We start from the raw sequence: 14,584 nt of genomic DNA on the forward strand, positions 1-14,584 counted from the left end.
TCATTTACAAGCATCAGTTAACAGAGAATGGATCAGAGAGGGTGCAGTTCACACACACAATTATTTTAAACCCCTAGAGCATGTAAGTGTGTGCTGCAAGATATGTAATGGAATCAGAGGTCAGGAAAGCCTGGATACCATACTGCCAATACTGCCATGTTTGAGAAAGTCAAATCAGATTCAAAACAGTTCTGTGGGAAAAGGGGGTTGGGGGGAATCAAGGCCATACACGGAAAGAATATCCCCAAAGCAGCATTTATTTACCCTTTTAATTCCAAAACATTTATTTTAGAAGTCTGGCATTTCATAATCACCCATCTTGATTGACATAGGTTGACATACATGATGCTGTCAGGATACACAAGAACAATAGCCAAAGAGTTACAAAAAAATAAATCCATGATTCTTAATCACAACCAAAAAAAACAAGTTACACGTATCAAAACTTTAGATGCATTGCATTGAAAAGAATGTCTGTGCACAACATAATTTAAAGAGGCAAAACAAGGCGCTACTGAAACCTCACACTGAACAGTCTACTACAGCTGATGGAAAGGAGCAAGTTGTCTCTGTCAGTTTCCCATTAGCTGAAGAAAGAAGGGGAAGGGTTGGATTCATTTTGCATGCACAAGATGTACTGCTTAACAAAACGCTATCAGCTTGTTTGAAATATCAGCCATAGCCTGTGTTGGCTAACTCTCTAAACTCTTCGATTACTGTCACCTAGATTTGCCATAGATCAATAGGCATAGTAAAATGCCTCATTCAGAACACACTTCTCTGCACAATTCAAAAAGGGAGCTCCTGTGGGCTCAAAGGAACCATCAGTCCAGCAATGCCCTTGAAAGTTTACCTGAAACTGCTTCCCAAGGGACAGGAGCAGATCTGAGAAGCTGTGCTGCCAATACAGAGAGGTTTAGCACTGGATATAATGACTGTGGCAGGGAAGAATCGGTGATGATGGGGGTGGTGGGTGAAGGGAGGGCCAGGGGCCTGACGATCTTCAGTTGCCTTCTCCTGCTTCTTCATCCTGCTGGTCGCTCGTCCAGAGGGTGAGGTTGTCTCGCAGCAACTGCATGATAAGGGTGGAGTCCTTATAGGAATCCTCGTTTAATGTGTCCAGCTCAGCTATGGCATCATCGAAGGCTTGTTTGGCTAAGAGGCAGGCCTGCTCGGGTGCATTCTGGATCTCATAGTAGAACACAGAGAAGTTGAGGGCCAGGCCCAGCCGGATAGGATGTGTTGGCTGCATGTGCTCTTTGCTGATTTCAAAGGCTTCCTTGTATGCTGCCTCCGAAGCTTCAACCACACTGTTTTTCTTCTCCCCAGAAGCCACCTCTGCCAAGTAGCGGTAGTAATCGCCTTTCATTTTCAGGTAGAACACCTTGCTCTCATACTGGAAATCATTGCAGTTCTTGATGAGAAACTTGTCAAGCAGTGCCAGGACATCATTGCAAACTGTCTCCAGCTCTTTCTCAATCTTCTCCCGGTAAGCTTTAACTTTCTCCAACTTCTTTTCATTTCCATCAGCCATGGTTTTCTGCTCAATGCTACTGATGACTCTCCACGAAGATCGCCTGGCACCAACTACATTCTTGTACGCCACAGAGAGGAGATTTCGATCTTCATTGGAGAGAGGTTCATTCAGCTCTGTCACCTGCAAAACACCAGAGATAAACATTGAGAGCAAAGCCTGAGGATCTTGGAAATCATCCTTTCAACATAATTGACAATCTTTCTCAAGAACAGACTGTGAAGTCAGGCACGGTGGCACACGCTTTTGATCACAGCACTTAGGAGGACATGACAGGGCCCTGGGAAACTCCTAATTTAAGTCTTATGTAAGATGCTGTTTTGAGAACTGGAGAGATGAGTCAGTAGTTAAGAGTGTGTGTTGCTCTTGCAGAGAACCAGAATTTTGTTCCTAATACCCACATCAGGAAGCTGGAAACCATCTGTCCAAGGATCCAACCCCTTTAATGGCCTCTGAGGGTACCCACACCCATAAATACATACATAAATAAAAATCTTTAAAAAAAAAAAAAAGCTGTTTTCATTTTGTAGAGGAATGGTCATATAAGAATTACAGAAGGGCATTATGGTGTTGGCACACAATTCTGAAGACTGCCCTATGTGGTTATTCCCCACAGATATTCCCAACCCCTCCCCCAAACCAAAATGAACAATGGATTACTAAATGCCCCTAGACTCTGCTAAAATGAAGCAAAGTTACATAGCAGCCATCTTTTTGTCCAGACCTATGTGACTGGAACCAAGATGGCCCGAGAATCTGGAAGTACTAATTGCTTTAAATAGGAGTTAAAAGCTTCATCAGCTGGGAGCTGGAGAGATGACTCAGCGGTTAAGAACACTGACTGTTCTTGCAGAAGACCCGGGTTCGAATCCCATCACCCACATGGCAGCTAACAACTGTCCGTAACTCCAGTTTCAGGGGCTCCAACAGCCTCTTCTGTCCTCCGTGGGCATTGCACGCCACGGGTGCACTTAACCTACATGCAGGCAATACATGCATACATATAAAAATAATAATTTTTTTAAGTTTCATCAGCTATAACTTTGTTTTCTATGATGCCAACTCCAAGTGAACCAGCTGTACATTTAACAGACAGACCATTAGAATTTGCTGCAGGTTGAACTGCACCCCTCCCCGCAAACTTATGCTGAAGTCCAATGTCTGGTACCTCTTAATGTGACCATATCTGGAAGTAGGGTCTTTCAGATGTTAAGTCATTAAATCCAATGACTGGTGTCCTTATAAGGAAAGCAAGATTTGGAGAGGAACAGATACACAGGCACAGAACACCATGTGACAATAGAAGCAGCGACTGGAATGATGCCTTTATAAGCCAAGAACACCAAGTGTTGCCAGAAGCCACCAGAGGCTGAGCAGCAAGGAAGGATGCTTCCCTAGGGTCTTCAGAGGAAGCACTAGCCTCCAAATCTTTAAGAGAAAAATTTTCTATTGCTTTAAGCCACCAATCTGTGGTACTTTATTTCAGGAGCTCTAGAAAACTAATATAGACTTAAAAATCAAAAAGTCCAAATTTGGGCCTAAGCAAAGTTACTAAACTCACCTGCAACCTGCAACATATCCTCTTCACAAACACGCATGGGTGGTTCTTAATAGGACCTACTAGTAAAGGTCTCTAATTTTATTTTACATTTAATTTTTTTTTTGTACAGTGTGTGTGTGTGTGTGTGTGTGTGTGTGTACACATGTATACCATGGCACACATGTGAAGGTCAGAGGACAACTTGGAGCATTCTCTACTTCTACCATGAATGTCCCCGGGATCAATCTCAGGCTTGGTGGTAAGTGCCTTTACCACACTGAACCATCTTGTCAGCCCACAAGGTTTTCTTAACTTTAGGGGGGGGGGGGACAGAACAAAACACTTAGGAAGCCATTAAAAAAGGTATTATGTAAACTGAAGTATAAGGACAAGAACTTCTCATTGATAAGGAATGCCAAATTCAAATTCAATGAAGAAAATTACTAAGCGCAAATTCAAACAGACATGTTTAAAAGGCTGAGCAGCAGAGATTCAGAAGCTTTCATATTAATGATTTACAGAAAGAATTTGTGGTTTGAGAACATGAGTAACAAACATAATCATCTTCTGTAGAAAGTAGAAAGCTTGGCTAAGTTTTACAAGGTGAAATAATCATCTGAGTCTCCTTCTAGGCAATTTTTGTCCCCAAACCCCAGATAGGACAAAAACATCAGCCCCTCAGCTCATTTCCAGGACCCCTACTCTTGCTGTAAATCCTCATCCAGGATTGTACGTACCCTCCTTGGCCTACTCTTAATCAAATCCCACTTCTCTTCAGTGTGGTCTTTGACCCAGGACAGCTTCCACACCAGCCCAGCCAGGCTCCTTACTCCTTTCTCACACATATCAGTAGTCTCCACAGTCCTCAATGAGGTCTGCCCAGGCCAGCAAAATCTCCACTAATCCAAAAATCCATGCCCCCTTCAAATCCAGTTGAAGATTTGTGACATCCCCTATCTTGTTTCCTCCTCCAGTAAGTACCTTTAAACATCTACATTGTTCACTGGAAATACTTTGTAGATACTGTTTAATAATTTAGTCTCTTTCTAAATCAAAGTTCTACCTCACTCTGACAAACTCCAGAATGCTTAATCCTACTGCCTGACACACTTCTCTAAAGCTCTATTCAATAAAAGAACAGAATTTGAAGAGCTGTTTAGAGCTTACAATAATTAACACCAACCAAGGCCAACTGACATTAAAATGCAAATGATATCCTAAGGAGTCTTAGTATACTTCAGACTGTGACTAAGGAGGCTGCTGTTTTAGGACTGTTACAGAGAGGTACCAAGGTAACCAGAGAAATAATCAAAATTGAGTGCACATCTAAAGTACATTTATAGATCACATACTGCGTGTAAGGGGCAGCGTAATTACCAAAACCCAAGACACATCAGTTTTGTCTGACCTACCTGTGTGACCTCAAATCATAACCTTACTTCAAATCATAACCTTTTGAGACATCACAAGTTAAATATAGTAACAACTAGGCCTGGTGGTGTATACCTGCAATCCCAACATTCAGGAGGCTGAAGCAGGAGAATCACCAATACCAAGAGCGGCCTGACCTAAAATTCTATCTTTAGCCTTTTATCTCGGTGCTTGGGAGAGAGAGGCAGGCAGATGTCTGTGAATCCCAGGCCAGTCGAGACTACATTGTGAGACCCTGTCTCAAAAAACAGAGGAAAGGATCCCAAATGATCCCCCAAGCATCCATGAGTTCCAATACTTCTCTTGAGTACCAACAAAAGGAAGAATAAAGTCTGAGGTTTATTTAATCCTATTAGTGTAAATGAAGTTGATGTATATGTGCTGGTTTCAGGAATTCATAGAAACGTATTTTTTCCCCACCAGGAATAAACTGCCAAAAAGGCTACCAGGCAATATTTAAAATGACAACTTCACAAGAAAAATCACTGAGTATTAGTGTTTATGTAACAAGCATCTGGTTGCCTGCCAGTCTGAATGAATCACTATCAGCATCAGCTGAGAGTGACTAACAAAACTTAGCAGGCAAACATCGTTCTTATAACCCCAGCCAAAGCCTAACTACGAAACAGCAGGGTACATTTAAATATAGTATATTTAATACTCCCGGGTCATTCCGTAGTTAACAAAAGGAAATGTAAGGAATGAAGACAGTTTACTACATGTTCATTAATTAAATAAAACTGAGGGGACTAAGGAGATAGTTCCGTCCTTAAAGTTCCTGCCACATAAACTTGAGAATCAGAGTTCAGATCCCCTACATAAACAGCAGGGCATGGTGGCATGCTCTTGTTGGGGAACTGGTACAGTGAGACCCTGTCTTACGTAAATAAACAAATGGAAAAAAAAAAAAACTCAGTTCCTCCAACATTGGGAAAGCACAGACCCCAAAATTCAAATAGCCCATTAAAAAAGACAAGTCAGGGCTAGAGAGATGGCTCAGAGGTTAAGAGCACTGACTGCTCTTGCAGAGGACCTGGGTTCAAGTCCCAACACGTGGTGGCTATGAACCATCCTTAACTCCAGTTCCAGGGGAATCTGAAGCCCTCTTCTGACATCTGCAGCACTGCGTGACACAGGTGCACTCACATACATGCAGGCAATACACTCATACACATAAAAATAAAATAAAATGAGTCAGTCTTGACTGGTAACACACATGCAGAACACCTTCACTAACATTAGTTAGTACTAGTTGCCAAGAACAGAAGAGCCAGAGGACAAGAGCCATCTTACACTGCACTAAGCAAAAGTGACACTGGCAGGCTACACAGCACAACAGGAAGGAGCAAGATCCTCTGCCAGCCCCCCCCCATGCCACCTACCACAGTCACACAGCACTCACAGGATGGGATTACTGTCCTCAAACACAGGCCCCCTAACGGTTTCGACTGGAAATACAAAGACTATGATTCTCAACCAGTTTCCTTTCCACTCCAATACCAAGGCTACAATATTCACTTCTGCCACACATCAGCTACCCTCCCCACAGCCACTCTGAGCTCTAAGCCTGCACATGACTACTTCTCTGCATGCAGCCCCACCTCTGTTCTAAGCCTTTCTTGCTCTCCTGCCCAGCTCCTTTAATCCTTACACCCTTCATAAAAACGTTCCTATTTATAAAAGCCATTCTCCCCATTTCTTCTAAAAAACTCCATGCCAGTGATATCCTTACCACAGACTTTGGCTACAGCAACTCCCAAACCCAGGGCAGTGGCTTCACCCATTCTCTGCTCTGGGACTACACAGCACTATTAACAGTCACAAACAGGACCAGAGAGCTGGTGCAGGCGTTAAAGGCTCAGGCTCACAACCAAAAGTCACAAATAACCAATCTGCTGCTAATTCATTTATCTTCCTTTGACACCATTTGCTTACTCAGAAATATCTGGGGGCTTCCTCCCACTACTCATAAGGCAATAAATTGTGTTTGTCAACAAAAATAGGCCTACTGCCAAAAACAGAACAGTGACTATTCAGAAAAACTTAAAGATACTAATCTGAGAGATATCCAATATCAAAAATAATACTGAGCAAACAAAACTGCCACAGGAGCCAGGCATGGTAAGCCAGGCTTGTAATCCCAGCTACTAAAGAAGCTGAGGCAGGAGGATTCAAGTTCCACTGGGCTACCATAGCAAGGTCAAGGCTAGCCTGAGCCAACTGAGACTCTGTTGCAAAAAGGAAAAAAAGAAAAAGATAAAGGGCTAAGTGAATATAAAGCCCAGCATTAAAGTGCTTGCATAGTATGCCTAAGGTCCTGGGTATCCCCAGAAGCAAGTGGGGAGGGCACACATGAATTGACAGTCTAGTGCTGTCAGGAGTAATGTTAACTGTTTGGAAAGGGTGTACACAGCTACTGTCTCATCCTTTCTATTTACCCACATCCATACACTATTGACAGGCTTACTTTTGATATATCATTAACAGAAAACAATTTTAACAATTAGATTAACCTAACTAACATTTAACATCTTTAAACGTCTTTAGCAAAGCCCATGTTTAAAAAATAATAAAGGTAGACCAATAAGTTTTATAATTCTTTCCCAAAATTAATATCAAAAAGGTGAAGAGCCTGTTGAAGGTCACTTTCTACAGACAACTGCAAAACTGCCCATCAGGGCCTAGCTGAGCACGTGACCCACCTTCACCAGGGCAAGGCTGCAGTTGTTAGGCCACAAAGCAAACTAAACTTCAAGGTCAGAGCAGACAAGTACTCATCTACCCTAAGGTTAATGTCAGTTACTCTCCTATTGTTAACAGACTGTCTTTGCCTCGCTCTTGACACTACTGAACATTTTCAATAGTGGGGACTGCAGGGATTAAATCAACCTCAAATGAATGCATGCTACTGTCCCTGGAGGCACCAGGACTGGCAGTTTCAGAAGTCCTGCCAGGTTCTGATCATGGAAGTGCCAACACCCAGAGCAGCAGAAGAGAACACAGCAGAAGCAAGGAGGGAAACACCAGAATGCAGGCAGCAGGGAGCTTTCCTTAGCAGACTAGAGACGGACACCTTGGGGCCCAGTGGCTTACAAAATACACTCAAGTCAAGATGGAGGAACAAATGACAGAACAATCAATCTCTTAAAATACAACGTGTGCATTTACATTCATATGTCCAGGTACACACTGTGGCAGGGAGGCCAGGGAAAAACCTTGTGTTGTTCCTCCAGCTTTTGTTTGTTTTTTTGAGGCAGGCTCCCTCAGTGGCCTGAACCTCACCAAGTAGTCTAGGCTTGATGGACAGTGAGCCCTGAGGGATCTGCCTGTGTTTGCCTCCCCAGCACTGGATTACAAGCAGGTACTCGCCACCATGTCTGGATTTTGTGTTTTAACATGAACTCTGGAATAGCAAGTCCTCATGCCTGCAGTGAGCACTTTACTGGCTGAGCCATCTCCCAACTTTACAAAGAAAATTTAACACCATACTAAATCCAACATAGCTGGGGAACTCAAATGTGTTTTTTGCTTTTTAGTCTTTGAGGCAGGATCTACCCTGAAGATCTCAGAGATCCATCTGCCTCTGCCTCCCAAGTGCTGGGATTAAAGGTATACACTACCATACCCAGCTAAATTCAACCAAATCTCAACTTACTACATTAAAATACTCCTGGCCTTCAGGAAAAGTAAGTCACATTCAGACTAGACCTACATATTTCCCATCTATACCAGTTCCAGTGTTGCTAAGACAGAAGAGGTAGATTCTGTTTAATTAAACTTGGCAGATGGTTTACAGCCAGTAAGTAAAATTGTTTAGTAAGTCTGCTTATGTAAAGTAACTGGAACAATGGCCAACATAGCAGAATGTACACCAGAAACTATTCCCCCAGCTTCACGGGAAATTACCATACAACGGTCAAAGTGAGAACTCAAAATTCAAGTTCTAATTTTGGCCTCACAACTAACCATGACAAAATTAAGCTCTAGCCTCATCTGTAACATGGAATTACTAACAGGACCTATTGAAACCTGTCTTAATGGTTACATGAGGGCTGAGGGGGCCTGCTCAGTGGTAGAGCATGTGCTTAGGTTACATCAAGCCCTGGAGTTTGATCCCTAGCAATACTAACTGATAAATTAATTCATAATTTAAAATAATTCAGAAAAACTCAGAAATTAGTATGGATTGAAAAAAACAGGTACATGAAATAACAGCTATCATTTAATGGATACCTAAGTAAAATACACTTGCTGAATATAGTATGAAAAACACTGCAGTAGCCCTCTTTTTTTTTTTTTTTGAGCCAAGGTCTCCCTGTGGCCCCAGCTAGTCTGGAACTCAGTATGTAGACCAGGCTGGCCTGAGATCCGCCTGCTTCCACCTCCTGAGTGCTAGGATCAAAGGCATGCACCACTATGCCCAGTATATTTTTTCAGTCTGTCTAGCTCAGGCTTGTCTTGAACTCAAAACAATCCTCCAACCTCAGCTTCCCAAGTGCCTACACCACAATTCTAAAGGAAAAGTACACTACAGTGTACTTCTAATATAAAATCCCAAAGAGCAATTTTTAAAAATGTAGTGGGGTTCCTGAGGGAACTCTTCAGGGGCTAATTTAGGAACCGAATTACAGAAATAAAAATTCTTAATTTTAGGGCAGCAAAGCTACTATGTACCTGTTTGCTCCCTGAAGTACTTTTTTTAAGGTTCTAGGGATAAAAGTCAGAGTATGCTAGGCAACTGCTACTCCACAGAACTGCACCCCACCCCAGAGTGCCTTCTACTGAAACTATTACATGAGTAATCCAATGTCTGCTTCCTTCCTTAGCTCATAAATGATAAAGAATTACATATTCCTTTTCAAGAATTTGTTTTGCCTCATACATGAATATGTACCACATGTATGCCTGGTACCTGTGGAGGTCAGAAGAGGGCACTAGATCCCCTGGAACTGGAGTTTCAGGTGGTTGTGAGCCACCACGCAGATGCTGGGAACTGAACCAGGGTCTTCTGCAAGAGTAGCAAGTGCTCTTATTGCTAAGCCATCTCTCCAGTACTGAGAATTACATTTTCAAAGTCCAGTGCATAGAAAACAGGAACCCCTAGTTTTCATGTATTTAAATAGTTTTCAGATTTCATGGTGACAACTTTGGTACACCTTAAAGCCCCACAGGATCACATCTCACCCTGAGCCATTCAGTGGTGCTCCCCTCTTAGATACCACCTGCTCCTTTCCTCCCTTCCCACAGTCTTACAGTTGTTGGGAACAAGAGTCTTTTACCATTGTTTGGATCTTTTGCCTCTTCCTCTCCAACTCACATCCTTAAATGCAGTTTTGTTTCCTGCACTTAAGATTTCTACAGATATTCCTCAAATCATTCCAACATTTCTCACTATTCTCTGCCAATACTGTAAGAGACTGTAGAATAGCTGGTGTGGTGGCACAAGCCTGTAATCCAAGCATTCAGGAATAGAAGCAAGAGGATCCTGAGTTTGAAGTCAGCTTGGACTTCACAGTAAGATTCAGACTATACAGCAATACTAAAACTTTAATGCCCTATCATTTCTGAATTTTCTAACTTCACAATCACCTATGACTCAGGGGAATGGAACACGAGACATGACTAGATTGTGTCTACCCACTATTCACTGGAAACCTATAGTTTCTTTTTCTTTCCTAATGTCACACAGTCCTATGCAGTAACATTTTAACCTCAGTTAATAAGCTTACTTCAGCGTTCACACTTTTACACTCCACGTTAAGTTACTAGGTGTAAGAACAGGGAGAGTTTGAAGATATTATGCTTCTTTTCAAAAACATTTGTTGACTTTATGAGTTGAGGCAGGAGTTATGGTCTTCAACTGATTTTAGACACCACCACTGTTTCTAGTATGTGTATTGTGTGTGTCTATGTAGTGCTGGGGATCAGAAGCGGGGCCTTGCACATGCTAGACAACTGCTTTACCACTGAGCTACATCCTCAGCCCAGAGGATTTTCCTTAAAGATTACCAACACTGTCCTCCAGGTGACACTGCTGGATTAAGGAACATCATTATAGGCAGGCAATATGATTAGAAAGCCATTTAAATTAAGAAAGAAATAGAAACAAGTTAGAAGGCAAAGACAAAAACTGACTTGTTACTAACACCAAAATTCCTAGTTTTATTCTTCAGACAATCTGAAGCCAGGAGATTTAAGTTTCAAGGTCAGAGTCACAGCATCTGATCATCCCATCAAGCCTAATACCCCGCTCCACGCTCTCTACAACAGTATATTTACCTGCCTTCCCACTGGGCTGAAGAAAGCCCACATAAACCCAGAGGGAAGCTAGGCATGATGGTATACACCTGTGATCCCAGCATCTAGCAGGTAAAGGCAGAAGGACCTGGAGTTCAAGACCAGCCTTGTCTACATTAGTGCATTTGAGACCAGCCTAGGATACATGAGACCCTATCTAAAAGAAGCCAACAACAACAAAAAACATAATACTAGAATTCACTCTTCCTAAAAGCTCTAAGGTTTATATTATTGAAGAATGTGTAGCCCCATTAACATGAAGAATTTCTTCTGCAAACTCTAACTGCAAAATGAGATTGTTCTCCATTTACCAGTAAATACACTCCACTAATTTAGATCATAGTTCCCATCCCACCCCAATCTTATTTTTTTTAACAAGCGTTAACTTGGAATGGTTTATCACAAATCTGATACAGAGTTTAAATTTTTCAGTGCTGGTTTTTCCAACTGATGAATCATTTCAAACATGATTATAAATTTCCAATATACTCAAGGGTTCACCAGTTTGCAAAATGTTACCTTAATGCCTCTGAGAACATCTGTGGACAAAGGTGGGGAACTGCAAAAAAAATACATTTTTACAGCTCACTTATGAAAGTCAGACTGCCTCTTTTCTTTAACCCCCCTCTGCTCAAGCTGTATTTTGTTCTAGTAACATCTCTTCATTCTTTCCTTACTTTCCATCTCAACTCCCTTGGCCTTCTGATAGCTACAGATATCAGACAGCCATTTTCCCTTCACCTCAATTTATCCTCCTCTAAGCCTCATCCCTTCTCTTCAACATCTGTATTTCTCAAAGGGCTCCCAACACTGCAGCCTTCAATCACTGCTCACAGGGCCAGCAAAGGCCTCACCCAACTGTCCTGAGGCCTCATGGTTCTTGCATAACCAGAACCATTCAGTGACTTGCCATGTGGATAGATGTGGCTTTTTTCTAAGGGAAATTAAACTTTAGGGTCCTTTCCAAGGGACTTTAGGAATCTCAGGCCTGTTTCCAAAAATCTGTTAGAGTCCCCAGAATTGTGGAAATTGGGATCACCAATGAATTTAGCACAGCTGCTGTGCAAACTCACCTCATTGAACATGTGGCAGGACACTAGAAAAAAGACTGCTTCATTTTCGCTCTCACCTCGAGAATCTTAAATGTTGACCTCAATTCTGTATTTCATTTAATATCAAAGTCAGTTTTCCAAAGGGGGGGACCCTTGGACTTGTTGGGGTTTTTTTTGTCTTTTTGAGACAGGGTCTTCCTGTAGCTCCAGCTGCCCTGGAACTCACTATGGGACCAGGCTGGCCTCGAACTCACAAAGATCCGCCTGCCTCCGCCTCCCAAGTGCTGGGATTAAAAGCGTGTACCACCACACCCAGCGGACTTGTAATTTTTAAGAAATTCCTTCAAAGGCTGGCCATGGGACATATAAGCTACAAACCAAGGCAGTAATTCTCAAACTTAAACCAGCTAAAAGCTGCCCAAGATCTGGTTAAAATGCTTATCTGAGTGTCACCGCCAAAATATTTGAGTAATTAGGAGATCTAAGGTGGAATGCAAGGCGACCCTCCCAGGTCCCAGAAGTTACCCCTAGACTAACAAAGCAGTTGGCCAGTAGTACCACCGTGACCTTGACACAACGAGAAGATTCGTCCTAGGAGTACGCGAGGAGACAAGTCTACAAGGACTGGGCGACCAGAACTCACACGCAGGTAGTGTCTAATCCACCGTATTTGCTAGGGTGTGGCTGGGCACTGCTCCACCGGAAATCGGGCTGCAGAATCCATCTACGCGGGTCTCGGGGCTGCAAAAGCACCCAGGTTCGCTGCATTTACACCCCAGGCAGACATGCTGCATCGAACCCGGGGCTACAGCGTCGGGACCCGCACCCTCCTCCACGTCCAGGACGGAAGGAAGCGGGTCTGCGCACACAAAGCCGGCCCGAGGCGTGCAAAGGTGGACGAGAACCCATCCCGCCAGCGGAGTAAAACACGTCGGTTCTGCACCAGCTTCGGGTCGGGGCAGAGAAAACCAGAGACAGGCTCGGCTAACGGATGCGTCTTTATTAGCAGTTGGTGCACGATGGAGGGGGTCGCGAGCCCCCGGGGCCAGTGGACCAGTGTGGAGGCTGGAACGTGGCTTCTCGCCTTTCCTCGGGCACCCCCCTCCCCCACCGATGCTCCTACCGGAGCTCCAGCAGGGACGAGGCAACCCCTGCCCGGTATTCCCCAAGGGGCTGCCCGGGGAGACCCCGCCCCGGCCGGGCCTCAGGAAATGGCGCGAGCCGGGCAGCGGGCGGCGCCCAGCCACAGCGCGCGCGCTCGGAGGGAGCCGCCCGCCGCGCCCCGCCGCCCCGGCCCAGCATCAGGTCCCCTGGCTCCCGGCGCGCTCACCGCCTTCATGGCGGAGGCCATGTCGTCGTAGCGCTCCGCCTGCTCGGCCAGCCGCGCCCGCTGCAGCAGCTGCTCTCGGTCCCCCATGTCGCTGGCGTCTCGGCCCCGCACCGCTGGCTCGTTCGCCCGCCGGTCCGCTTCCCGGTCGCTTCGGAGGCCGCCGCCGCGCACGCGCACTGGCTCGCCGGCTGGCGGGAGGCTGCAAGGCAGACGGCGCGACCGCTCGCGCCCTCTCGCTGACTGGCTCCACGCGCTGTGGCTAACGCCGCGGACGCCGCGGAGGGAGGACAGGCGGCACGGTTGAGGGGGGCGCGGGCGGGGGGCGGACTCGACCACGCCTGCGCAGTGGGAGCAGCCAGGCGGCAGAGGCGGGAGTGGAAGGGGGAAGGGCGGGCCGGCCCCAACGGTCTTTTTTAAGGTGACGTCACCTACTATAAATAGCAGCGGCAACCGCCCCGCGGGAGCAGCGCAGGCGCATTTGGAGTGCTGCAGTTTACCACCGCAAAGTTGGAGGTTGGGGAGACCCGTGGTGGACAGTGCTCTGCCGGAGGCCTGGGCGCGGTGCTGGTGGCTTCACAGGCCGCGCATTGTCTTGGCCCAGAACTGGGTTGGGCAGGATTCGGCAACCAAGTGACCCCATGTGTGGAGAAGTCGGGGTACGGCGTTCCCGGTGGTTCCGCCCAATTGGGTGGTGCGGCCACACCCAGCATCTAAATCGTACCCTTGGGGGACAGGTCGACAGCCCTACTAGCATCCTCCAGACCTACCAGCAGCTGGCCCCACACTGAGCCTTTGCTGGCATTACCCTGTTTAATACAACCCACTCATGGGGCACAGCAGGTTCCCCAGTTTACAAAGCCAAAACGCAAATCCAAGCATGGGCCACCGCTCTCATAATTCTGGGAGAATGGAAAGTTGGAGGTCTGCCTGGGCTCCATGCAAGTTCAACACCAGCCTAGTCAACTAAGGGAGACATTATTTCGAATTTTCTAAAGGGAGTTGGGGATTGTAGCTCAGTGGTATAGTGTTTCCCTAGCATGAATGGGAGCTTGAGTTCATCTCCAGTGGGGGAAGGAGAGCAAAAATGGAAAGAAAGTTCAGTGATTTACTCAAGGTTACACATCCTGTATGTGGAGGGACCAAAAGCTGAGTTCAGTATCTGACTGGACTTAACTCCTCTGGCAAGGAGGAGGAGGAAACGCCTGGTCACTAAACCCCTCCCTGTCATTCTGTGCTGAGGGTCCCTGGGCTGGGCCTCAGGACAAGCTAAGATAACCTCAATGACGAAAACAGTCTAAGTGAACTACAACACCCCCATGTCAGCACAAGAGAAGGGGCCTTGGGCTCCCTGAGGTTGTGTGTGTGTTGTGTGTAAAACTTAAAAATTTTAGTCATTTGGG

At 45.3% G+C, this 14,584-nt stretch overlaps 1 protein-coding gene across 1 annotated transcript; it reads right to left on the reverse strand.

Moving 5' to 3' along the window:
* Positions 1–236: 236 nt before the first annotated feature.
* Positions 237–13,509, reverse strand: Ywhah (tyrosine 3-monooxygenase/tryptophan 5-monooxygenase activation protein eta). Its single transcript, XM_008840992.3, has 2 exons — positions 13,185–13,509; positions 237–1,657 (listed from the first exon to the last, which is right to left on the reverse strand). Exons 1-2 carry the CDS (start codon positions 13,269–13,271, stop codon positions 1,004–1,006), a joined length of 741 nt encoding a protein of 246 aa, XP_008839214.1. The 5' UTR covers positions 13,272–13,509; the 3' UTR covers positions 237–1,003.
* Between the last annotated feature and the right edge of the window lie 1,075 nt (positions 13,510–14,584).

This window comes from Nannospalax galili, unplaced genomic scaffold (genome assembly GCF_000622305.1).
Source record: "Nannospalax galili isolate Female #2095 unplaced genomic scaffold, S.galili_v1.0 scaffold259, whole genome shotgun sequence".
Taxonomy (NCBI): domain Eukaryota; kingdom Metazoa; phylum Chordata; class Mammalia; order Rodentia; family Spalacidae; genus Nannospalax; species Nannospalax galili.

What these genes read in the sequence shown, in the direction of transcription:
- Ywhah (XM_008840992.3), bottom strand. Translation starts at nt 13,271, where the DNA reads ATGGGGGACCGAGAGCAGCTGCTGCAGCGGGCGCGGCTGGCCGAGCAG. An exon ending in TGGCCTCCGCCATGAAGGCG is followed by an intron (nt 1,658 to 13,184) that starts GTGAGCGCGCCG and finishes GGTGTTTTGCAG; the next exon opens with GTGACAGAGCTGAATGAACC.